General features: G+C 33.5%; 1 protein-coding gene and 1 long non-coding RNA gene across 4 annotated transcripts in view; one reads left to right on the forward strand and one right to left on the reverse strand.

Annotated features, from left to right (window-relative positions):
* The first annotated feature begins 259 nt into the window (after positions 1-259).
* Positions 260-734, forward strand: LOC144349941 (uncharacterized). The gene is made up of 2 exons (XR_013420095.2): positions 260-388; positions 694-734. It is a non-coding gene; the product is annotated as an uncharacterized LOC144349941 (long non-coding RNA).
* A 4,699-nt stretch (positions 735-5,433) lies between these two features.
* LOC100373660 (telomerase protein component 1-like) overlaps positions 5,434-27,583 on the reverse strand; it is a 33,745-nt gene continuing 11,595 nt past the window's right edge. For 2 of the 3 annotated variants that reach the window (XM_085503222.1, XM_085503220.1), the window contains 19 exons: positions 26,013-26,111; positions 25,300-25,392; positions 24,012-24,068; positions 23,363-23,499; positions 22,052-22,163; positions 20,457-20,564; positions 19,628-19,801; positions 18,670-18,857; positions 17,189-17,358; positions 16,389-16,557; positions 14,530-14,650; positions 13,986-14,114; positions 12,881-12,999; positions 12,577-12,709; positions 12,222-12,338; positions 11,718-11,861; positions 10,812-10,895; positions 7,252-7,410; positions 5,434-6,729 (listed from right to left, as the gene is read on the reverse strand). In XM_085503222.1, the coding sequence (XP_085359348.1) occupies positions 6,619-6,729; positions 7,252-7,410; positions 10,812-10,895; positions 11,718-11,861; positions 12,222-12,338; positions 12,577-12,709; positions 12,881-12,999; positions 13,986-14,114; positions 14,530-14,650; positions 16,389-16,557; positions 17,189-17,358; positions 18,670-18,857; positions 19,628-19,801; positions 20,457-20,564; positions 22,052-22,163; positions 23,363-23,499; positions 24,012-24,068; positions 25,300-25,392; positions 26,013-26,111 (2,424 nt within the window). In that variant the 3' untranslated portion in view covers positions 5,434-6,618. Of the gene's footprint in view, positions 6,869-7,251; positions 7,411-10,811; positions 10,896-11,717; positions 11,862-12,221; positions 12,339-12,576; positions 12,710-12,880; positions 13,000-13,985; positions 14,115-14,529; positions 14,651-16,388; positions 16,558-17,188; positions 17,359-18,669; positions 18,858-19,627; positions 19,802-20,456; positions 20,565-22,051; positions 22,164-23,362; positions 23,500-24,011; positions 24,069-25,299; positions 25,393-26,012; positions 26,112-27,583 lie in introns of all 3 variants that reach the window. The other variant, XM_085503221.1, reaches the window with a different exon arrangement.

Raw genomic sequence — 27,583 nt, forward strand, 5'->3', positions numbered from 1 at the left:
AAATATTATATTTCCAATAAATGGATTTAAAGGGTAGGATGTTTGAGCTTTTATGTTAATTTCAAACTTATAATTAATTATAATCAAAGTAGTTCGAATATTAAATTTGTTTTGTACATATTATATATTGATCTTTACTGTGGGAGCAATAAAGTCATATTTAACTTGCCACGTATTTTTCTTCTGTAGTAGCTACACCAATGTCATTTGTACATCTGGATCTCAAGATGCACAGTCAGCAATGGCCTCCCTCAGCATGAAATCAAGGGATAGGCTGATGATGGTAAATTTTGTTGTCTTGCAACATGCAAAAGAACAACGTAATGTATGTATTGATTGTGTGGAGTCAAATGGTCTTAAAAGACGAATACAAGAGCACAGAGGATGGGTAACTGTATATGCAATTACATTTCTATTACTGCGCAAAATACAGACATTAAATACTATTATACATGGAACATACAATTGCAACTATTTCAATCTGAAGATAAGTATTCCGGTTTCATTTATTTATTTCAAGTTGAAATTCATTTATTTCAAGTTGAAATTCACTGCTTGTGGACACATTCGCGACACTTGTATCCTTTGGTGTGAACTTAGCTGCCCAAATTGATTGCAATCGAGCAGCTAGCTTTTGGCGATTTGAGATTGCACAATGCAAACATGAAGATCAATGACTTTTTCTGCCAACAGGGTCAGTTCATACCACCTTGGGGACATATTGGATACAGTAATGATGTAGAAATTAAAAATGGCGAAGAGATATTCTACACTCTAGATAGCAAACACATGAATATTGTTCCCGGTGACACGAAACGTGGTCTGATGCTGTTCCGAAATGAAGGAAGGAATCACAAAGAAATACGCTTGGACGTGAATTCAAAAGCCTATAAAAATGCGGAAGCAATTGGTGTAATAAAGTTCCATAGTTGCGTTTGCATGAAAAAATACAATTCAGTTGAGAAAATCCCAGGACGGCTACTACGTGAACTAATGTTTGTCATACGAAAGGTATGTTGCTGTTGACACCAATCAAAATTAACATATTGCGCAGATGGTGGTTGTGGTGTGCGTATATATATGTGGGGGTAGGGGTGTCTATCATGTATGTACTAATGCGTCGTCACTTCGTAATAATATGATCACATGGAACATCCACATTATGACTCTGGCGTTCTAAAATTACTTTAAAACTGCCTTTTACAAGCTGAAACGCCCAATGTCACGAAAGATTATAAGATAGCGTTTACTAAATATATAAATTTATAAATATTCAAAATATTGTTTTTCAAACAATTTAAATACAAGTTTTGAGGTGCACACTCTTTGTGCCCGTCAATTAACATGCACAACACTTGTGCATCTATTTTGCGTTTTGTGCATTCTTTTATTGTGTCTAATAAATACGAGTATTGATGAAACCAATTGGATTTAACCATTCTTTCCTGTTATAACTGTTAATTTTGAAAGACAACATTCAACAAAGTTAACAATGCGCAAAATCGAAATGCATATTATTTACAAAAACTTACTTATATATGACATTACACCAACGGATATGGCACAATGAACAATACTCCAACCCCCCCCCCAAAAAAAAAAAACATTTTTCTCATGATCGCAAGTGACATTTTTCGAACGATACAGAACAATAAACCTGTGCCATTTATTTGAGTGATTTTTCAATTCAATTTTAATGAAGGGCCCGACACGTACACGTCCACGTCCACAGGCACAAGGACCAGTGACGAGACCGATTGCTATACCTCGTTTCGAAGATACTATAAACCAAGGCAAGTAAACAAAAAAATGCAAGGACATAACTTTAGTTCTTTTTTTCTTGATAACTATCTAATTCCATCAAAGAATTATCTTGTTCAGGTTTTGATTAGTTGTCTGTGAATATTAATTAGTTGAATTTGCAAGATTTTGTTTCTGATTTGATTGCGTGGTGACCGCCTTTTTATTTTTACTCTTTACATTGTGAGCTTTCGCTAACCTGAAAAATAGTTTTATGCCATTAATGGTTAAAACAAATTTATATTATTATCATTCAACGATGATCATTGCCTGTACGAGTAAGCTAAATGTTTATTTCTTACAGCTAGAAAAGATATCTATGTTACACTTGCTGAAGAGATCCCAGTTGCAAAATGGAAACCATGTGCGGTGATGCTTGGGTTGCCACATTCTGATATTGATCACATTGACTCCAACCCTAAAAACGATGCGTGGTCAAAAAAATATGATATGCTGGTCAAGTGGCACACTCGTCAAGGACGTGACGCTCCGATTGACAGATTGTTAGACGTGCTCGCAAAACAGGGACTCACACTTCAGGCCGAGTCGGTGAAAGAGATGTTGAATGAAAAGTAATTGGATTTTTCAATATCAAACAACAAATACCGGGGTGGACATCAACTGTGTCAACTGGCTGTCTAAAATTCGAAACATAAATTAAGAATAATCTGAAAGGTGCAACTACATGGTAGTTCATGACATTGATTCTTTTTTGTTGATTTTTAAGCTTAATAATGTGTTAATTTACCTACTAATTTGGAACATGTTAACGATGTGTGCTGTGCTTGTGTTGAATGTATAAATGAGTAAATTTATTTTCCTACTGGGTTTCATTGGCTATTGGTTCTAGAAAGAGATCTACAATTTCAGCTTTTATCACTGGAATTATAAATATGAAACTTAAATATCGCTCAATAGCTTTACTCAAGCCATACAAATCGTTAATTATGACAGACAATATAAGTAATTCATCATTTATGTCAAAAAGGAACTATAGCCTAAGTAAGTGTTAACATTTTTAGCAATTTTAAAACGTGTTACACTTTTATGCATTTTGGCTGTAATTCTTTCATATATCTATTCCCGGAAAATCATTAATATAGTACAACATGGTTAAATTGTAGGTAGTAGATAATTTTAATGATCAACAGCTAAGGCGTTGTAAATAATGAAGTGTTTTTTACATTTGAAATTCATTGAACATATATTTAATCGCATTGTATATTTTTTCTTTTCCAAATTTTACAGAATGTCAATGTGGTTCAATGTACATTTTCATAAATATTTATCAATTTAGATTCAGACAAGCGGGTGTGATTCACTATTGCAATGCTCTTGTTTACTGTGTTTTTTCGAAATATTTTCAAATATAAAATAGACTACCTACATATGCAGTGACGTAATAGTAAGAACAATATATCACCAAATCCACCACAATTATTGAAAGGTTCAAATAAATTATGGATATGCTATTTGTCAAGAGGTATGTTATACCCAACATAGATTTTAGTCTTGTAAGCCATGTAGTCTTGAGGAACTATATTCTGGAATGGTGAGTCATTGTATTAATCAAAACTATACCTTGAAACCAGGAATCCCTAGGTGAGCAGAATATGTACAAAACATATATCGCATTCATTGCTGAACCTATCGCAACCTGATTGATACACGTATATACATTGGTGAAGGCACTGATTGGATGTTATCTATGCTGCAGCAAGTGACCTCATTAACAGACACGTGTATATTAATGTGACCACTGATTGGATGGTACCTACGAACATGCGCAAGTGGCACGCAATTTGAACTACAACTCTGCGTGGAGACCTTGGTGGATTTTGCACTCTGTGTGCGTACTGTTGGCATAACAATATCATGTTCGTACATTTGGTTCACGCGACGATGCAGTATCGTTTAAATTTAAGTAGACATTATAAACATATATTACAGGAATTATAAATAGATTGTTTACTAATTGTATTCAGTAGTGGCAATTTCGCAATGCTTTAACCAAGAGACACATTTCTGGTAATCACGTGATCGTGCCAACGGCTGCAGCGATTGGCTGATCGCATGTTTACTTCGCCACGCCTTAGATTTTAATTTGTAAGATTTTGTAAAAGAAGAAGCAACCGAGGCGTGACCTCAGCTGGTGGTTTGGATGAATAAAGCTGGAATAAGTGTAATGATGTGTGTATTCCTTATCGGGTACGAACCCGGTATTTCTTCTCAAGTAAGCGTTATCTGCACGCTCGCTAGAGTCCTTAGACTGGCCCAGTCGTGGCAATTTTATTGTTTTATACGATAATTCCTTTAGAACGAGTTTGTAGAACCTCTCGCATTGACTCGAAATTACCACAACTGATCTGTTCTTCCGCGCCCTCTATAGTTGTCATCACGTTTTTGCGGTGATAAATATACTAATTAGTAGAATTAATTGTAAGGGCCAATAAGTAAGGCAGCTTTTGGTTCAATCTGTTCTACGTATGCGTGTCCTGTCGCGTAGAATCTTTTGCGCAAGCGCACGCCTATTTCTCTTTCAGAAAGTGATCAATTCTTGGGTCATACAATGCCACTACATATCATGAATAATGCTACAGAATCGCCCAGTCATGGTAATTTTGCTGAAGACACCCAGGGGTGCGAGACAAGTTTGCAGACTAAGTTTCAAAATTATAGAACCATTGTTTAGTTTAGGTGACATAATGCATGATTCATAATTGTCGAATTTTTAACAGATTTTTATTTGTGATGTCGATTTAAATTTTTTGAACGCCCATATTCTACATTTTGAACTGATATTTAATAACTTTGTGAGATACTTTATGATGGTAAATTTAAACAACTCGTCTATTCTGCATTCACTTGGCACGTTTTTCTCACCATGTTTTTGTGGGGATAAATATGCTAATGAGGAACATTGATTGTAAGTGGCACTTGTTCAGAGAAAAAGCTAGCAACATTTTTATTTGATTCCGCCATTTTAATTTTACCAAGAAATGTGTAGTTTCTTTCGTGAGTTCCGATTGGGTGATGCAAATGATCCAAAGTGAATCTTATAATCATTTGAGAGCGTGCGACACGCAGTAAATCTTGAAATCTTCCAAGTGTTAATGTTGAGGTTTTGGCCGAATAAATGGTCATTGGCTGGCGAAGATGACTAAGTAGTGTCATAGAAGAAGTCATTTAAACATTTTTATAGTTTTGGTAGCTAATTTGCATAAGTTTTGACGCATTGACTTATCATAAAAAAAATTATCTACACCTATCTACACGGATTAGCAGTTTTTTAGAAGTCCCTCACATCCATCTATTCAGACGCCGATCAAAGCATTATCGGTATAGTTCTGCTAAACTACGGTTGAGCTTAAAAGGTAATCTTTTCAACTTTTTTTGGACAGCCCTAATTTTTTATGACAGTTTACTAGACAGATAAAATTTGAATTCGAGGACCCCAGGTGACCGATTTTATAAGCACCTGAGGGCCAGATGGTTAACCCATTGAGTTTATCCAATGGTCAACATTCAAAACTGGTATGACTTCACTATGTAAATTCCATTCTCTGATGATATTACTGTGATTAAAGTGAGAAATGAACTATGCTGTAGGCATAACTACATACACATTCGACATATTGACACAGAAACACTGTATTACTAGTAATATTAGTAAATAAGCAGTCAAAATATGGATAATAATAAACATTCTATGAAATCAAACATGTGGTAATTAGTAAATACATAATATAAAATTTCATCTTAGAAAAAAAATAAAATGTAAATATACTGCTAGGTGGAGGCATCGAGATATCCTGGAACTGTTTATCATGAATAATCGGAGACAGGTTTGGAGAACTTGAAAGAACTTATTAGTTACAGAGGAGCATATGATATATAACAACTAAAAAGGCACAGAGTTAAGGGCATGCATGAAATTGGCCATGAATATAAATTCACTGGTATACAATATTTTCCATATGAATTTCTATTTTTCCATTACATTGATGAAAACAAAGACCTTTTTTATACAATATTGGCTAGAAACAGTTGTAATTATTTGGTAAATTGTAATTTAAAAAGGATGTTTGTAGTAAAGTAAGTAGCATATTATTTTCATCTGAATATGCTGGTCTATGGACAGGGTTTACTGCAGGTTTCAGCTTTTCAGTCCATTTTATGGATTTGTTATACCACTTATCAGAAAACACTTATCAGAAGTTAACTTCGAAAGTGTGTAACAAAATCAGTATAGAAGATGTCATGAAATTATTTGTGAAGATATTTGATTGAAATAATGAAATTTTCCACAAGAAAAAAAGAAAATTTTCAATAATAAACTGTAAAATCTGCATTATCTAAAGCAATACAAAACTACAGCATACGTGTATAAAACAACACAAAATGTAAATAATGATGTTCAATATAAAAAAAAACATGATAAAAAAAGAAAAACTATGTTTTTTATAAATGTGTCTGACCTGAAAAATGAGTTCAATTTAGTAGGTGAATATAGACTACAGATGGTACTGAAAGTAGTTTAGGTCAGTTTTTGTTTTAGTAATGACAAAGTTTTACTGTAATTAGATACAACCACAATTGCACAAATGAATATAACACCTTACCCTGTATTGGTTACATCAATTACAATAAATACAGTCAAACCATGTAATCTCTTAGCTAGTCAAGTTACCAATCAATGAATATGTAAATAAATTACATGTGTGAGATCTGGATAACGTCACAGAATTGACAGAAGTACTTTGTGATTCACTCATACGTCAGGTTATGATATAATTCAACTAAATATGATGTTAACAACTAGAAGTCTTCCAGAGGGTTTTCTCCTCTCTGTGCTGCAATGTTTTTATATGTGGTTTCCTCCATCAATCTGATAGCTCTCTTTGTCTGTGGATGATCTCTTCCATACACCTGATGGAAAAACCACAATGAGAACACACATTTAATACTCAATGGGATGTTCTCCTCTGTGTTGAGCAATACGTTTGTAAGTTGGTTCTTCAAGTAATCTGATTGCTTTTCTGGTCTGTGGGTGATCCCGGCCATATACCTGGATGGGGATAAACAATAAAAAGAAACACTCAAAAAGAAAAAAGCAAGAATACTAAGAAGTGTGCAAGAGATGTTTTTGCAAAAGAATCTTATTTGCGCTTACAATAATTCTGAGTATCATAGAGAAACCAAATTGAATATGATATTTGAAAGGCAGGAAAGTGGAAAACATGGCAAGTATAAAGTTGAATAGATGGATAGTGCAGGTAGTGGTGATGAGAAATAATGACTTATCACTGATACCATAGTGATAATGCTCGAAACAAAATTCCACTGAAATGCAATAATAATATAAAATAGTTCGTACAATATTCAGCTAAAGGAGCACCTAAGTAAAACAATAATGGTAACATTTAATGTGATTGATATTATATACTGTACCTCAATTTTGTTCTTGAATGCCCTTCTGAAGTAATCATAAGCACCTTCATAGTCTCCCATCTCTTCTACCAATATACCAGTATTCATTAATAAGCGCCCAGACAATACACTATTCTCACCATACACTTGTAAACAAAGTTCTTCAGCTTCTTGATACAGCTGAAAAACACAACAAACTACAGGTGTAGGTATTACAAGATCAAAAATGATTGCTAAAATTTAAGAAATCAAGATATCCTCACAAAATATTAAAATCTATTAGAGGTCAAATTACATATATATTAAATATAAAAGCAATCGAAGTAGAGGTTTTTTATGAAGAAGTCAAAGCCTTAAAATTGCAAAAAATGATTTGCTGAAATTACAGAATTGAAGATATTGTCAAGTCTAATAGTGATCCACCTATGAGACACATATACCAAAGTATCAAAGCGAATTAGAGTTTTCAAACAAAAAAAATTTTTAAAATTAGAGAATTCAAAATATTTTTCAAATATAATAGACATCCACCATAGGTACGGACATATACAAGTATGAAAGCAATGGAGTTAACAGTTAAGAAGTTGTTTGTAAAAAAAAAAGTTGATGCAGGTCGCTAGACAATCACCTCTGCCTGTTATCTTTGATGACAGCGAAGCTAAAAATATACAATTATACTGGGTTTTACTATAATCATGGATGTACATCCATGCTATAATATAATATGTAATACAGCATAATATTATATACAGCAAATTATTATTACCGGTAGTAGAAGTTCATTGAAGATTTTTTTAAAGTCAATTAACAGAGGAAAAATTTGAGCCAGGAGCATTCTGTAAGGGGTGATCTCATATTCAAACACCTGGGTCAAACCTGGGTTAACCTGGGTAAACCCAGCCTGCCCTGTTCAGACCTACTAGACCTACAATATGCAAATTAGTAGTAGATTTGAACCTAACCTCTGGATTAACTGCCCATTAACGCCCCCACTGAAAACAAACAACAGAGAACAAAGAAGACAGACCTAGGGAAACCTAGGTTTTTCTTACAATACTGTTTCAGCCTAGTTTCAGTAGGAAAAAAAATAAGATGTATACTATGGAGCTCCATGTTCATACTGAGTGTTATATTTTGAAGTTTTAAGAATTACAGCAGCGATTTTTTTTCTTTGCAAGTCTTGTACATGTAAATGCTAATAAAAACAAACTTGCATTTGTTTCACAAATCTATTTACATCATGTCATTTATAAGTGTGATGAAAATTATATTCATTTATTTCTGTGATTGGTAATAATAATCAGTTTCCTACAACTTACATTTTGATACAAGTCAATACAATTTTTGTTGTTATTCAATTTATCTGTAATTAATTACAGACATGATGGTTTGTTATATTTAGTCATTAAATGTGAATCAAGTGATACCATAAACCCTCTCTATTGTGATATATATGGTAAATTAATGTTTGAAACAGAACAGGGAAAAAATGCACTAGAATTTTAATGAGCAGCTTCTTAGGATAAATTACTTACGTTATATATATATATTTGGCATAGTCAGTAAAATATGTTTATCCACGGAGCGAACTGGTACATTTTGTCCGCAACAAGTACGGTCAGTTTTGTGTCCATGTCAGTTCATAAATTCATAGAGCACATTTTTTGGTTAAGTTTGTAAAGTCTGTGAGACTGCGAGTTATCAAAATATGATGAAAGTATTAAATCGGTAATGGCAACATTGTTTTCTACGAAGGCATCTGAAAACCACAGTCCCTCTATCACTGTGTCAAAACTAAAGTAGGGGCTAATGCTACGACTCCGGCGCTACGACCACCGCAACATTGTCAGCTGACGGCATTGCGGGGAAATTACAGGTATTTACCGCTGCCGATATCTTACTTTTCTGTGACAAAATGCACACATTTCGAACCCCCCGGTTAATTAAAAATAAACGATTATTTTAGAAAATGCATCAAAGCACAGTGCCTTGAGGGACTGTGGGCAAAGTAGGCAGCGAGGTGTTGTTTTAAACACCGCAAAAAATCATGCACTCAACGCAGCCATCTTGGTCACCTCAATCGGAATTTCCCCTTGTCACCCAGCATGCATCGATTGCTATATCGCAACGTGCACTGTGTCGCCTTGGGCGACGGTCTTTTGGTACAAGGCACTCTATGCATAAGGTATTTTCAGAGGTCAGGGTTCGTTTTTTATAAGCAGTCTCGTCTGCAGATGAATAGCCGTAAATAATCAGTGCGAGTCCATTTAATTTAATTTTCTGTTTTGATACTTCGTGTCACTGGAAATTGAATAAGAAAAACTGCAAATAACCGATGTGCAGCAAATCGAAATAAATTTTCATGGTGTACGCTGCATTTGTTTTTCTGGATTTTGCGATGCCGCACTCCTGAAAGAACTGTTAGAAAATTGAACGCGCAACAGTAGTAAAGGCTTGAACACAGTAGTGTAAGTCTCAAGTGCAACTTTGCATCAACAAATGTTCGTCTTTTGATACTTAGCTGTCAGAGACACACATCAATTGTCCAGCCCAATGAAAAGTCTGATTCACGTCCTCTGCTCAATTTGCGACTCGAGCATAACAGTTTATCAAAACAAAACAATTTATTCAGCACGCTGTTCACCGATATATAAAAGAGTGTTTTTTTTAGGCAAGGCACACGGTAAAATGACTACTGTACACCAATAAATCGACACATTTTAGAAACAACTATCTAGTCTTCAAAAAGCAATGTAAACTCTGTCAATCCTAAAAATAAACAACAGCTTGAATGAGGTGCAAATGAGATCGGTTCGAACCGCAGTTTTTATGCAAATTCGTGCGGTCGTCCTGAACCACACTGTCTATTGTTTAAACTTCCAAACTGCAAAACTGGGTTTTGTTCGGGCGGTTTAGGGCGGTTAGGGTTTTCGTAGGTTTGACCCGCATGTTTGAATATGAGATCACCCCTAAAACCATGCGACAGTCCCACTACCCTGTGCGAAAGTGTTTCCTTGTAATGACAACAGGTTATACTTGTATGCAAATTTGGAATATACAGAATCCTCATTGTGAAATCCACAATGACTGATATTGGACAGTATTAACTCAGACAGATAAACTAAGTAATAATAATCATATATAAACAATAAGTAATTTTGAACATCAGTGTAGCGTTTACAGTGCAATGTACATTAAGTCCAAGAAAAAATAGTGATGTTTCTGGTATGGTCTGGTTGCGTGTGTCAGTTACAAATATGCATGTATGCAACACTTTTTATCAGTATTTTGTCAGAATTTCAGGAAATTCAAAAAAAAATTACAATTAACTGCAATTTCTATCAAAATTTTAAATTATATTAAAAATAAATAAATAAATAAAATTAAATTCGATTTTGGAAAACAAATTGACTAAAAATATATATATTTTTAAGCCTAAAGTCATCATGCCCGCGCTGCTACAAGAATTACAACACTAGACTATATTGTCTTGCACTTTATTCATAGTTATTCATAGAGTTTGGTATACAAGTACATTGAGTATGGGGATTTATATTCTCAGTGTTTAGCAGCTGATTTACCTTTAATGCTGCATGTTGATCATGTTCACCAACTAGTAAGCCTTCATTCATCAGACATTCAGCCCTGTAACCATCTTCCCCAAGCTGTCAACAACAAAACACATTGTCATTATTTAGTGCTTGATTAGTAGAATACTTTAGATATAAATGAAGAGTGGACCTCAAACATTAATTCATTCATTCCCAGTTTCTTGCCGTTGCACTTCTGTAACACTGAATTGGATGCCTGGCAAGCTAATTGCAGCGAGATACTGGGGAAACTTGCTCATAGTATTCAGAGGTGTGAAGATAAGTAGTATTATCACAAGTAACACATACATGTCAATGGTATCAACGAACATCTGGTGACCCATTGTGTTGTTTACACAAATATTATATATAATTTAATTAACAACTTGATGTACAACATGAATTTCCAACCACGACTGTAATGTGATCTGTCTGTGGTAACAAACCATATATGTTTAGAAGTTTCAATCCAAAGTGGTTGTATATGATATTATTTAGAAATAAAACAATGTTGTTGATATCCATTTAGTGGTATAACTGTGAATGAAGTCACATGAGCCCAAGCTCATCATGTGAGGTTCACACAATTTGATTGGAATCTGCCATTGCTTTGCCAGTGAAAAGCTGTTCAACAAAGTATGTGATCACCATTATGAAAATATAGAAAATTTAATCGAAACCCCCAAAAAAGTGCCACAGAAAATAACCATTTGTGAAGTTGATACAAAGTTTGAAATCAATTCACCCATGCTCATTCCACTAGTCCCTGTTTCAGGTTGTGCTTGACAGGGGCTAAACAAATCAGAGCTGAGAGGAACAGTAACACCACCAATGACCGCAAGTGAATTAGACATAGAAGCCTTAATCCAAACATAACACATTGAAATGTACATGTACCTCGAGAAATATTTCTTTTGCTTCTCTGACATTTCGAAATCCTTCCTCCATTGCCTCTGTTGCTGAAAAGTTGGAGTCTCCACCTATCATGTACCAAGTTTTGATATTGAAGGCTAATTTTGTCATGGAATACGCTCTTTTGAACTGAAAGTAACAACAGGACACACACATGTATATTATTTTTTAGTTGACACAAGTCTATCTCTTGAACAAAATTACGCAATGTATTCATGTAAAACTGATTTCATTTTTTAAATTTAGGCTGATTTTTAATCTGGATTTTCAACAGATAAAAACAATAACTCCCTTTATATTGTTATTCAATTTACATACCATATTATATATATTAGTTGTGCATGGGCTGAGGTGTTTCAATGGAAATAATTAATATTTGTAATGATCCAGTATATAACAAATGTGATTTTTGATTTATATTATATTTCTATAGTATTATACATGGGTTTCTAACAGTGCAAATACGGTATATAGATGTAAGATACTTACTTTGTGCCTCTCTCCTTCAAAAGATCCTCTGAGCTTGATTGCCTTCTGTCTGAAGTCAATACAGGGTCTCAGTACTGGAAGCATAGACCGACTAACATAGTCAATCAGAACAATTTTCTATACAATAAAAGTGAATATGTCAACATAAGTTGACATGAAAATTAGAACTGGATCAAAGTTCATTAATCCATGAATAAACAATGTTGAGTGTGAATCAACACTATTGAGTCACCAAAACCTGAATGGTATGTGTACATTAATATCATTCCTTTCTAATTTCTAAGATTTCAAGATCCAACTGCAGAACATCACAAATTAACAGTGTACGTGAATGTAGTATTATAAAAACACTCACCGCATTGTAAATATTTGCTGCTAAGTCATATAAAACAACTAATCTTTCTGGACGTCCCCCTAACTCATCTTCTTCTAATTTCATGGCTTTCTGTAATAAGTCATGACTGCTTTCAAGTTGGCCTTCTTGCATTCTAGAAACAAAATAATAACAAAATTATAAATGTGTAAATATACAACTTTTAACTTTTTTCTGAGGGTTTTCCGCTAGTTTCCACTGAGCTTTCTATCTTACCTTTTTCAAATAAATAAACAATAAAAATTATTAAAAATTATTAGTACCGGGTACAACAAAATATACTCACAGAATCATGGATATCTGTTCATATCTTATTGCTAAATCATCTTTACTTGTCTGAACCATGTTTTTCAAGTTCTCCAAGGAGTCTAAGTAACATCGTTCCATCACTTTGGCACCACCACCCTATAAAATGATAAAATCTAAATCTAAATAACCTATGTTATGACATCCAACAGAAAGCAAAGTAATCAGTTAGATGAAGTACAGTACACCTTCTTCGGTCATAAGCCCAGAAGCCTCAACATGTAAAATCAGGGAAGTTAAGGTTGGGACTGAAGACCACCTTAGAAAAGATGAATTACAACAACATAACCCCCTCTCAAAAATAATCCAAATGACAATTTTTGTTCACTCCGTGCCAGACTGGGGAAAATAAAATTGCCTAATGAGTTGTATTATTATTGTTTTCTACAACACTTTCACAATGAAGAAACAATCATAAACTAATTTTGAGAATAAGTTACGAGCATGATACATTTAATAAACCTCAATGCTGACTTCATTTCAATTAACAGGTATATATAAAATAATGGTGGGAAAACATAATTTAACATAATAACAATCAATTATTTTTCACTAGCAATGTCAACTAAAATAGAAGCATACTGTATTTTATGTACATGTACATGTTGCAGCATAATGTTGTATAATGATACATAGCATGAAAGTCACTTGTGAATGATGACAATAATGTGAGACAAAGACCATCTGCAAAAACATCATCTTCTGCCATTATATAATAAGTGGAAAAAAATAACACCCTGTTGACTCAGAATGAACAGAATATGTAGCTAAATACAGGTTATGGAATATCTTTAAAACATGTTTGCAAGACTGACTATCTAGGTGATGATCGACTCCCTCTACAGTTGACTGGCATACATTTTGTACATCACTTGACTATGTTTAGTTTCTGTACTCATATATGGTATAAATTTCCTTTTAGAAATGCCTAGACATTGGAATCTTTTGGAGCTTAACACATACTGAATGTAACATCTTTCATGATGTGGATGCAGTATGGCAATGTGAAGCACTTTGAGTTAAACATGAAAGCTCACTATTGTGTAAGGATGACTGAAAAAGTTTGTAAATTTAGTTGTACACACCTTTCGCCAAAAGTAAAGCAGCCTGGAGCTATACTCTTCATCATAAAGATGATCAAAGACTGCCCATTCTGTTAGAAAACTTTGCAACCTGACCTTGTCTTTAATTCTAACAAGATGTACTGGGTACTCCTGTGGGAAAGATAAACTATACATTATATAACTGCAATCACTCCTTGGTCATATTATTTTAAAAAGTGGTCTTCACAAGCTTCACAAGTGTACACAGTTATATTCATCCAGATTGCATGGTTGATATGATAAATGATTTTGCTTACTAAGATATAATCCTTGATAACACTTTTTTCTTAGCCTGGTGATTCACATTTGAAGAAGTTTCATCTTATACATGTATAGAGATACATCTGATTACATTTTCAGATGAAGTGCAAAATGATATGCATACCATATAAGCCAAAAATGGTACAACTGTTCTATACTGAATCTGAAGTCCCAAAAACACAACAACTTTTGCGAAATTGTGTTATCAAAAATGCCATTGAATCAATAAATTGCCAACACATAGAGTTCTGTTATAGTGACCCACCTCAACCTTTCTTTCCAGGTTGTCAACTTTCTCAAAGTATTCTGCTAATTTCTTGTGCCACCAATAATAGATATCTCTACTATCATCATCATCCTCATTACCATCATCATTTAAAAAATACCTACAAATGAAAAATTATTATAATTATGCATAAAAAAACAGCTCAGTACATTGCTAGCCGTACTTATAAACATATATCAAATTATATATCAAGTAGATATATCTCTACTATCATCATCATCCTCATTACCATCATCATTTAAAAAATACCTACAAATGAAAAATTATTATAATTATGCATAAAAAAAAGCTCAGTACATTGCTAGCCGTACTTAGAAACATATATCAAATTATATATCAAGTAGATATATCTCTACTATCATCATCATCCTCATTACCATCATCATTTAAAAAATACCTACAAATGAAAAATTATTATAATTATGCATAAAAAAACAGCTCAGTACATTGCTAGCCATACTTAGAAACATATATCAAATTATATATCAAGTAGATATATCTCTACTATAATCATCATCCTCATTACCATCATCATTAAAAAAATACCTACAAATGAAAAATTATTATAATTATGCATAAAAAAACAGCTCAGTACATTGCTAGCCATACTTAGAAACATATATCAAATTATATATCAAGTAGATATATCTCTACTATCATCATCATCCTCATTACCATCATCATTTAAAAAATACCTACAAATGAAAAATTATTATAATTATGCATAAAAAACAGCTCAGTACATTGCTAGCTGTACTTAGAAACATATATCAAATTATATATCAAGTAGATATATCTCTACTATCATCATCATCCTCATTACCATCATCATTTAAAAAATACCTACAAATGAAAAATTATTATAATTATGCATAAAAAACAGCTCAGTACATTGCTAGCTGTACTTAGAAACATGTACAAAATTAAGAAAGAGATAAGACTATTTTTTTTAGGTTAATTTTTATTCCTTAATTGACAAGCTGCTACATCTTTGTTTGTTTTTGGTGGGAATGATTATGAAAACAGCAATGTCCACCACATTCACTGATCTATCAAAAATTTAATTTATAAACAGATTAAAATCAGTTGACTCAATGTTACATCTCTGATTTTTTGAAACAGAGAACATACTTTTAGTTCCTAAAAATGATTTTTCATTTTTCGTTGTGTGCATTATTGGATAGTATTTTTGCCATACTGTGCATTATAAAATGCTACAAAATAAAATGCTTTAGTACGATAAGTGCTCAGAGATACTGCATTTTATCATATGATTACGGTGCACACAGTTGCAACATTTAGCGTGAAATATCACATTTTATGCTTCTTCAAACGTTAGGTGAAGAAAAGCAAATTGTGAACAGCACCACTTTTATGATAGCAATATAGGGATTTCAGAATAACAATTAATGTACATGATGTACAAGTAACACATGTAACTATTAATATTGCCAATTGAAATTTATTTTGAAAATAATAATACTAAGAAGTATAATATTTCAGCCGATTATCAAAATACACCGACATGCTCAGATGCCTAGTTGACATATGATTTGTAAATTCTGCAAAATTTGCAATGTTTTTTGCGTTGTTGATGCTCAAAGATGGTTATGTGATAAAAAAAGTTATCACCTGATATCACATTTATATTATCCACTCTTAATCTTAGATTCATAGATTATAGTAGCATCACACAAATCAGCAGTGACATCAGGCGATAACCTCATAATACATGTATACAAAGTCAATGATAGACATGTGGTTCCATCAATAAAAGACTGGATATCTCCACTGGTATTATCATAAGGATATACATTCTAATATAATAAAATACTCACATATGTCTTACTGCCTTACTAAGAGAACGATGATAGAAGTCCAAGCGACCCTCCCCACTATCACCAAACGGTCTCAGAAGTGGTTTCAGTGCTCTATACACAGCTGCCCATTTGAATGGAGCAAGAGGAAAGGTTTTCTCTTCCTTGTCTTTAGCATCTCTAGATACACCTGTAAAAAGAGTAAATGTAACACTACTAGCCATTTACAGTGTCATGTCAAACATATGAATGCAAAAATAATGACATGCTGCACAAAATATTGTAGTGCCATTACATATGAACCTTTATTATCTGAACATTAATACATAAATTTTATCTGTCATTGCTGAAACCGTCAAGCTGATTGGTAGGGTTTGAAATTTGATATTCTGAATTTCAAGGCTGAAATAAAGACATTCATGCAGTTGAGTTAAAGGACAAGGCAGAATTTATAAGTTGAAACAACCTGTCAACAAATAAGCTTTCTGATTGGTCTGACTGTTACGTGTTAGGGTTGGGTAGCCAATGGAGAACATCCTTGTATCTAGCTTTGAAGGGAATTGTAGGCAATTGCCGCTATGGCCTCTATAAATTTCAAGCACTGCTTAATACACCACAACATTTTTTTTATTCCAGTTTGTAGCTATTTTCACCTTAATGTTCTTCTAAAGAAACAATTAATCACACCATCAATTAGTACATGTTTGATTCAACAGATTTGTATTAACCAATGACTGCAGACAAACAAGCTGAACAAGCTGCTGTCATAATAAAATATATCACCACATCCAGCAAAAGGTTCCAGTGACTGCATGACCTACCCTTCTCCTCTGATGGCTCAGGCGGCATTAAATTATCTTCATCCCCAAGGATATCCAACAACTCTGTTTCAAGAAGACCAGTGGCTGATGCTTCTAAAAGGCATAATGTGGCGACCAATAAATATCCTCCATTTTCTTCTTCAAAGCGTTTAAGAACCTGAGCTAGTAAACTTGAAAACACAGCAAAATTCAGAATTAAGAAAAGTTATATCTACATGTTTTGAGATATAAGCTACATAGTAAAACAAAGAAAGCTTGGGAACACACCTGTGTGTGAGGGTATTGGTATTTTAGTAAAATCTAAAAAGTCAGTTGTGTTATTGTAAATTAGATATTTAATAAGCCATGCATGGCACAGTCCCTGTTAGTTATCAAATCTAAGTTATATAGTTTTGTTTATAGTAATATAGTACAAGTACTTATCTATATTGAAAACTATTGCTCTGGAACACCATTAATTAAAACAAAATGGCCACCAGTATAACATGATGTAAAATGAATATATAAAATTTGAACATAATCAGTCAAAGCGTATCAGAGAAATGGCTCTAGAAGCACATTCATTTAAACAAAATGACATGCACCAGGAACCCATAATCTCTAATGTATGAACCAAGTTTGAACAAAATCCATTCACAAACGCCAAGATCCAGTTCTGGAATGCTAGAAATGCTTGATTTTTGATGATGTTTTTGCACGAAAATGGTTGCCATTTGTCCATTTTGAATCAGAAAGTCAAACCAATATATCTATGTCATGATGTATAATGAATAAAATCAGTCAAAGCATGGCAGAGATATAGCACTAGAAGTACATTTATTAAAACAAAATGCCCTTCAGTCGGCCATTTTTAATCAGACCCGTGAAAAATAATGTGCATCAAGGTCCAATAATGTCCAATGTATGTACCAAGTTTGAACAAAATCAATTCATAAATGCTTGATTTTTTAGCACAAAAATGGCCACCATTTGACCATCTTGAATCAGATCGTGAAACAAATTGATGTGCATATATATGTATTGTATGATGTATGTGTGAAGTTTAAATGTGATTGGTCCAAGCATGTCTAAGGTACAGGTCCAGACGCACATACACATGAACGCACAAAGGTCAATCCAAGTCCCTGTTGTCAAACTGCGTCTGGACGGGAACTAATAAAGGGTGGGCTTATACCCAGTAAAGAGCTTAAGATCACTGAAATACAGTATGGTTTGCAGGCATGATTGCTGATATGCAGAGTGAAATAAAGTGTTTACATGTTTCAATCTGAGAAATTCTGTACATGGTTCTTAGAAATTTTGTAAATACTTGTTTATCGCACATGCATTTTCAAAAGACCGAATAATAGAAACTATTAAGACAACTGAATACCATAAAATCAATATTTACTGATCTGGAAATGTAATTCTATATTGACTAATTGACTGTTTTGAAAAGTCAATCAAAAACTGTGTAACATCAGCAATGTTTATATACTTACTCAAGTAATCCATCAGCCAGACTGTCAATCTTTTCATTCATTCGATGGAATACACCATACACTCTCAGTTCTTCACATGCTATGGCTAACCACAGAGGATTTTGAGAAGACTCCTTAGCTAACAGATTATTCATCTGTTCCTTATCCAGTCTCTTGTTATAACTGCCTAGGATCTCTGTGACTATTTCCTACAATGAGAATGATCATCAGTGAGTTACAGTAACATGTACATTAAAATATACATGTCATATAGGAAATATTGTTACATGACTCGACCCAGTGGCAGAACACATAAATCCAGGGCTTAAAATTTAAAAAATATTAACTGGTTGGACAACCAATTTGGAAAATGGCAGTCCACATAACAAAAAGATGTCCATTGGAAAATGTGCCAAAATCGTAGTCAGCAAGCTTTTATAACTATGCATAATCATGAACAATATATAGCGATAAGTTCAATTATTACTGGCATTCTGGATATTTTTGTTGTTTTACACAAAATTCGTATTTGGGTTGTGATACAATATGAAAAAAAATTCAATATTCTAAGAGTTCAACAATTTTTCAACATGTTTTTTATGTAAAATAATAGGGTTTTTTTTCAAATTGATAGCATGCAAATTGAAATAATTTTGTTTCTGTAGTCAAATTAAAGGAAACATATTTGGTCAATTAAATAAAAAGGAATTCATTTGGGGGGGTTAAAAATAGATAACATAAATTTGCCATGATGAGCAAGCATTGGCAGGTTTAGCAATAATTTTATGTACACTGCAATGTCATTCTGATGAAGATTTGCAGACAGAATGCTGTAACACTAAAAGTAAGCCCTTAGCCCAAGACACCATCAAAAAAAAATATGCATTCTTGTTTCTCCCCAAAAATATAATACAATTTCTTTGTTAGATTAATAATTATAATAATTAATAATTATAATTATGTATTTGTGAGGTCCTACCACTCTTGATTGCATATCTAGCGGTGTAACATAAACTTCTTCTGGAGGATTAGTCCTTTCGTGTAGTCTTTTATGAGGGGGTGTTTCATCAATCATGGACATAATAATCCTTATCTGTGGAGCCAGTCGCCTTGGTAACCAACTCAGAATAGAAGACATCTTGTCATCATCAAACTGTAAAAGGAGAAGAAACATTATAGCCCTGTCATACACGTATATGTGGAAAGACAACCATCAGTGCATATTGAAATAATACTGGTAGTGTTAGTGATGGAAGAATTACTGTGGCAGCAATTTTACGTTGCACAGTAATATTGTCAGATAATTGGCTGACAATAAAGCTATGTTGCAAGCAATGTAGATCATAATCAGATTTAGACAACATTAAAGTTGCATTCTTAGATCGTAAAATCTTTAAACAAACTATAATGGGTTCGTGTAAGCGATATATGCACTTACGCCGATGCGCGGATGGCGAGAAATTGGCCCGTAACGAACGTCGATTCAAGTGATTTTTGTTAATGGGTGGACCACTCAATAACAGTAGCCCGAGCTAGTGTCCTCAGTGTAAACCATTGACAAATTCATAAAGATTAAAGTTGAACTGAGCAATCAACTGAAATCCATAGTTACAGTGTTTTGATGGTCACCCAATGCATTAATGTAGTTGAGTAATGTTTGGCTGTTTGCAAACACCTTTTGAGCTGAATATCTTGCATAATTGTTGCATTTAGCATATGCCACACACTACAAACCTACAATATATCTGGGAACTGACCATGTTAACATTCAAGACAGTCAGAACAGTGCTGAACTAGGACAAACTAACCTGATTCAAGGCATCTATGATCAAAATGGTTGGTTTTGTATTAGGGTTTGACAGCACACCACATACCATCTGACAGGTGGACTCCATATCTGATGGCATTGTAGCCTCCTGAAAAATGAAAATAACACAGAAATAACATCATTATACTTGAAACAAGGGCATAAAGGTGTTTGTTACAAAGTGTGCTTTAACAGTACAATACAGGATTAACACTCTAGTCTTATATACATGTATATATATATAATACCACAATATGTTCTCCTAGGTTGACACAGCATCTGGCATTACATGTATGTTTGAAATCATCGCATGAGATTCAATAAACACTAATTTGTTGTTTTGTTGGTATTTCCATACTTAATACTGTGCTATATACCTTTGACTATTGTCAATTTTGAAGAAGCAAGGGTATTTCGATCAGTGCCATATTCTTCTATGAAAGATTGTAATTTTAACATTGAACTTTGAATTTGTATGCAAATTTTGTTCATGCTGTATGAAGATTCTGATCATCAGTGACATTTGCAGATTTTTTTTTGGAGTGATTAAATTATAATTCTGAAAATAGACAGTAAAATAACTCAAGATAGATCATGCTTATCATGTTCAACAGCTACCAATCTATATACTTGGTTGTGAATATCCGTCGGCGAACATCATTCATAATAAAAACATAGTATAACTATTACAATCTTGCCCTCTGAGAAACGAGATTAAATAACAAATAGATAAATGGATACAAACTGAATGCATGGCTGAATTGAGTATAAAAGTCCTGAAACAATGCAAAAATGTATCTAAAAATTTTGCAGGAAAAATTACTGGCTAAAATTTAGGTAGGAACAATTCTGACCAAAAATGGAACAATATAGTCAGCATAATTACATACAAAATTATTTAGTATTCATGTTTCTCAAGTAATACTATATGTACTTTATTAATCTCAATGTCCTTATAAAAATAATATAACATGAATTGTTTAAAGTTTTGAAATTATAGTGTAGTAATATATATAAGAAAAACAAAATACTAGCCAGATTTGAAAAGGGCAGAAAAACTACACCTGTCACTATTTTTATTAACACTCATAATGACAACCAAAACAACATCAATTTACTCCACAAACAAACTGGTGAGCTGGTCAGGGTAGACGATGGGCAATTCTTGGTTTACTTGTACAGACATGCATGTTGTTGCATATTCCACAGTTTGTGCATGTTTCAGAACATTACCAACTCAATCACAGTAGCAGCACACACAAGTGGTGATATAGAATTTACATCACACTTTAGTAGACTTACCAGTAGATGATACTGCATTTTGGAATTTATTTTTGTTGTTTTCTCCAAACAGGTGAATCAGTAAAAATAAAATACCCTTTTTCTTATATTTTACATTCAACTGATCAAAACAGCAAAAATGCCTTCTCAGCGAAAATTAATCCCAGCTAAAATAATGTAATTTACAGTACTAGGAGTAATACAAGCAAAGTAATAAAATTGTACACTGTGAAGCACTAATATCCAAGATATCTAAAATCATAGTTATAAAATAATGTACTTGAATAACACACACACAGACTGACAGATACTTACATTGACAACACCTAGTTCTTTCAGTAACCTTTTTAGAGCTCTTTCTGGATCAGTAGAGCCTGGTACGGCACCAACAAAATGATAAAATACACACCAACCACTGTCACCACCACTAGAGAAACAATTATTGCAAACTGATTTTAGAAGACACAACTCAAAGTTACAAACTCAACTTATACATTCTACTACATATACCATCAATCATAAAACTCACTGATAAATTCCATATACCAAGGACTCTTAAAATTGTTGTTTAACCTCTCTTCCACAGAAGAACATACATTTATTTACTGTAATAGCACATCTCCAATAAAGAAATATGTAAGCCATGCATTGCTTCTATTGGTATTATTAGGAGTGACACAACCTCACATCATCATATCCCTTGGCCGTTATGTAATTTCAATTTTATACTATCTTTCTTTCTGTATTTCCAATCTATTTATTTTTATTACTATCCAAAAATACCGCAGGAATGTATTAAAAATTACCGGTACTGTTAGTGGCAGCATACTGTAAAATACTTTATTTTCACTTGGAATTTATTTTCGCTAATTTCGCTGAAGGAATGATTCAGTGAAAATAAAGTCCAGCGAATATACCTTTTTTCCTATATTTTACATTCAACTTATCAAAAATCAGTGAAAAATAATTCCATACAAAACACACAAAATGTCTTTTCAGCCAAAATTAATTCCAGCTAAAATAAAGTATTTCTACAGTAAGTCATTTGATTTGGGGGGGGGTTAATTTTGTATTGTGTGTATCAAAATATTAAGCGTTGAAATCTGCATATGCACTATGTTCAAATTGGAAATATTGTTGCCAATCAAACTATACATTGTACAGACTCACTATTTTTGTTTTAAATAAATGCAATACAAAGTATACTGCAGAACACTCCTGTCATTATAGGTTCAATGTGTTTTTTTTATTTAGTTCGCATGGTGTTATCTGGCTATATGGTTGAGTCAAGCGTCAGTTTTAATAATCTACAAGCCCTAACCACTTTCAAGTCAGGAAAAATCGCAAATATTATCCTAATTTTAACAGTTTATATGTACAATATTATTATTTTTTAACATGGCATTCACTAATAAACCTTGACGCATATAGCCACTGAGAGATCCTTTGCCCCTCAGATTGTGTTCTGTTTCCTCCCATCATTACCTAGTCTACTACACCATCCCAGCACCCATTTGGCATCTAAGGTATATTAGTTATGCACTTATAATAAATCCATTATATTACAAATTTTACGCATACTAAACAAAAAACACCAAACCATTCAAAGTTAATTTCATTTCATACCCTGGAATCTGTTTTTTGAGTGCTCTTGCCTCTGCTTCATCAGCTACCTTGGCTGTTATAGATGATTTCCCCATCCCGGGTCCTCCCAGGATTATTAACGGCTTATCAATTCCAACACCAGTTATGTAGTCCTCGATCTGAAGAAAAAAAAAGTCATGATTTGCCAAATTTAAGGCAAGTATTTACAATTAACTAAAACAAGTAATTTAAAAGTGGTATATAGAGTTACATGTATCTTATTATGCAGAGGTACAGTACTGTACTAGTCCATTAACTTGTAAAATTGCAAAAAGGAAATAATGGCTTAGTGATTACTGAATTGTAGTCATTCTGGTTGCCTTTGAATGTTTACTGAACGTTCACTGAATATAAAATTACCGTACACAAAGATTTATTTTTGAATTTTTGTATTTAATACACTGATGATGTAGTACAAGTATAATTTTGTTTTAGCTTGCATGGTATTCATACGTAGATTATAGATACCCACGAGGAGTCTCCAACAGGGAAATCTATTTATACAGGTTTATTCTATTTATCTACGTTCCTAACATATCAAACAGATAACTTGATACCCGTCTATTAAGTAATACATTATGATAAAGACTACATTAGATGAGATCAGAAGTACCACTGAATGGACTCTTACCTGTTGAAGTATTTCATTTCTTCCTAATACAATTGCAGTACGACTCTTCATGAATGACTGCGAAGATACAAATAAGTCAATGCTATCTCTGTATGACCATTAACAAATAGTATTTGCAACAAAATAAATGCAAGTAAGCCCATGTTTGTGTCTTGCCTTTGTACTGAGTTTGAACATAACTGAGCGAGGCATGACGAATGAGAAATATTAGATGCACACAAAAACATTTTGATTGAAACCCATATTAAAATTCTCCGTTTTTATCTGATCACAAATGAATGACCATTAAATTAATACAAAATGTTATTAAAAAGAACTATAGATAGAAAATGTAATATCAAGAAAGGTTAGAAAGAACTTGTGTGCTGAGACAGTATTGGAGAAAATAATTAGTCTTCCAAACATGTAACTTGGCAATTAATATTTGTCTGCTATTTGAGATGCACAACATGAAAAGAATGTGATCCACATTATAGAAAGTTTATAATAATACTTACAGAAAATACATTTAAATTTACATCTGCAGTTTGCAGTCTAATTTATTCCAAAGCATCTCTACCAAAAGTTCAATTTCAATCAGATTTTTTGAGATATCAGGAATTGGCTAATAATAATTAGATAATCAAGATGTTTTTCTCTATTAAACTAATCACGTCTGGGGATTACCCCAGAGCATCAATCAACCAAATTTCAATGAAATGTAGTGATTATGCACATTGTGAAAATTTTGCAATTAGTATGCTCGAATTTCAATCATAAACTGAAATAAATGCAATAACTGGTTTCACCCCAAACTAATTAAGTATGAGTATTGCTTTAGGGCACATATGTACCATGTTTCATTATAATGTGATGATAAATTCTCAAAACTAACTAGATCGTTGTATTGTCTTAGAGTAATTAATTAATTAATTAACTAATTACTCTGAGACAATACAACAATCTAGTTTATTTATTTATTCATTTATTTATTCATTAACCAAGATAAGTACATGTATTTGAGATATTGATGGAAAACCTTGAAACTAAGTATTATGCAAATCAGGTAATGTATTAATATGCACAGATTTTAATGTAAACTGATAATAATGGGTAATGTCACAGACCATCTATGTACAAAGTTTCATTGAACTGGGATTAGGAATTAAAACTAGATCATAAAAATATGACTTATATGGACCACTTTTGTTATTTACATAAATGTACTTTGTATATGCCACTAATAGAGCAAATATGATATTCAACCATCAACTATAAATATGGTGTGTAACTGAATTTCATTTCATACCTCGTGTGCTTCTCTGGCTAGTTGATATGGATCCAATGTAATATTCTCCAGTGGGTACTGTTCTTCTATACGTTGCTTAAAAAAGTCATACACCTACCAGAAAAGACAAACCAAATTAATGCAGTTAATTGATGGATATTAGAAAATCCAAGAAGCAGAGATAATTTGTTATTTCAACATGTGTGCAAAAATAAAATCACATTCAATACAAATAAATAAATTTGAAAGAGGACCAGTCCATGTGTCTACATTATGAACCTCAAAGCAATCTGGCAGTCGGTTTTGAAGAAATAAAAAAAAACTCCAAAAATATTTACTAAAAATAGACACTTGCATATGGTGTCATGAAATTAGTAAGTCAGGTTCTAGTTCATGTCAAGAACATTCATGCCAAATTTCAATGCAATCTGACAAGCAGTTGTTGAAAAAAAATCATTTTTGACCAAAAATGACAAAAATATGATGTCATGAAATGAACAAATCTGACAGAAGACCACCCCAGGTAGCTGTGCTAGCAAAGTGGTCTAGCTTACGGTTTGGGAGAAGAAGTTGACGAACGATAGACAGTGTACAACGCACAGACGACGACAGGTCCAGTCACAACATGAGCTCCGCTGTCATCGCTGTGAAGCTAAAAAGTTGACACATGAACATGAGTACATGTATATGTTTAGGACTAAAAAATTGAAAAGTTAAAATAAATAAAGTGTTACCTTCTGTTTAAAACCATTACCAAGTCCTTTTAAATGTACTCTGTCATCATCTGGGTTTATTCCATCAAACTCACAGTGATAGTGATGCACTTGATTTTTCTACAAAATCAAAAGCAAAGATTAATTTAAATTATACAGAATACAAGTCATTGAAAATGACACAGTCCCAGTTAAGTTCTCTTTGTGCTCGTCATATTAAAGCGGGGAGCGTGTCCTTAAAACTTGAGTTCCAAGTGGCGTATACAACAGATTGTTTATTTACATCAAAACACGTGTTTCGTGTCATAGTAATATGGCCAAAATAAAAACTGCCGTTATTCAGCCATCTTTGATCTGATTATGAAACACACTGATATGTATGATGTATGTGCCAAATACGAATGAAAATGGTACATAAATTGTGGAAATATAGTAGTAAGGCCAAAAAGTCAGATGGCTGTCAATCAGCCATCCTTGACAAGATTTTGAAACAAATTGTCATGGACATGCATCCTAACCTGTATAAAGTACATGTATGTGCAGTGTAGGAAATTTGTCCAGATTACATACCAGACATCAGGGCTGGTAACTTTCAAAAGTTACAAGCCCTGCTAAAATGTTACCAGTCCCGCACATTTTTTCAATTATTTTCGCACACACACACACACAAATAAACACAAGTTGTATACAATATACTATGCACGGTTTATTTTAACAACAAAGTAGCTGTAGAGAAATGCATATTCAGAACATGATATATCAGACGTCTGTGTCACTGTTGCTCTCGGCTAGATCAGAAAAATCTGAACCATAGTCAGAATCTAATCCAGCTACCAAATGAGCATCACCATCACCATCTGTTTCAGCTTCTGCAACTTCCTCCTCATCAAGTGCTTCAGCAGCTCTCTGCTGCTCTACTGCTTCATCTACTGCCTGTATAGCACTCAACTTCTTTCTCCTCTGTCCTTCCATAAAACTTGGTTTTTTAAAAAAATTAGTATTTATTGATTTTCAGCCCCCAAGTGACTGTGGGTGGAGCATTCTTTGCGTCGAATATCGATTTGGCTTGTTTATGACAATTGACATTTCATGGCATGTGAGGGCATCATGTCTTAAATTGGTACAGCCGGTTACAAACGATCCCTTTCCGTACTTACGGAGTTTGTCTGGTATTTTGCGGTTTGATAACGGCCCGTAAATAGCCCGGCAGATACGGCAATACACCGCATGATTACCGGTGTCATCGGTGACCAGCCATTCTTTGAACTCCGTCTTCCAGCTTGGAACGATTTTGCGAGTACGTTTTGACTGGTCATACTCCTTATTTGCCGCAATTCTATCGATGCTCGACTTCTGTTTCTTTGTTGGAGGGTATCCCCAAAAAACGATACATGTTGTACGCGAAATGAAAACTTTGTAAACAAACTACTCAACGATAGAACTGGTCAGGGGTCACCGGAAGTGTCACTGCACCATGGGAGATAGGACCTGACCCGAGGTCACGTACCTATTATTATGTTAATAAGTCAATGGATTCCGTGTTGTGGGTTGAGAATGCGTGTCGGCAAGTCGCGATGTGCGACGGCAATGCA

This window comes from Saccoglossus kowalevskii, chromosome 9 (genome assembly GCF_978046115.1).
Source record: "Saccoglossus kowalevskii chromosome 9, keSacKowa6.1, whole genome shotgun sequence".
NCBI lineage: Eukaryota > Metazoa > Hemichordata > Enteropneusta > Harrimaniidae > Saccoglossus > Saccoglossus kowalevskii.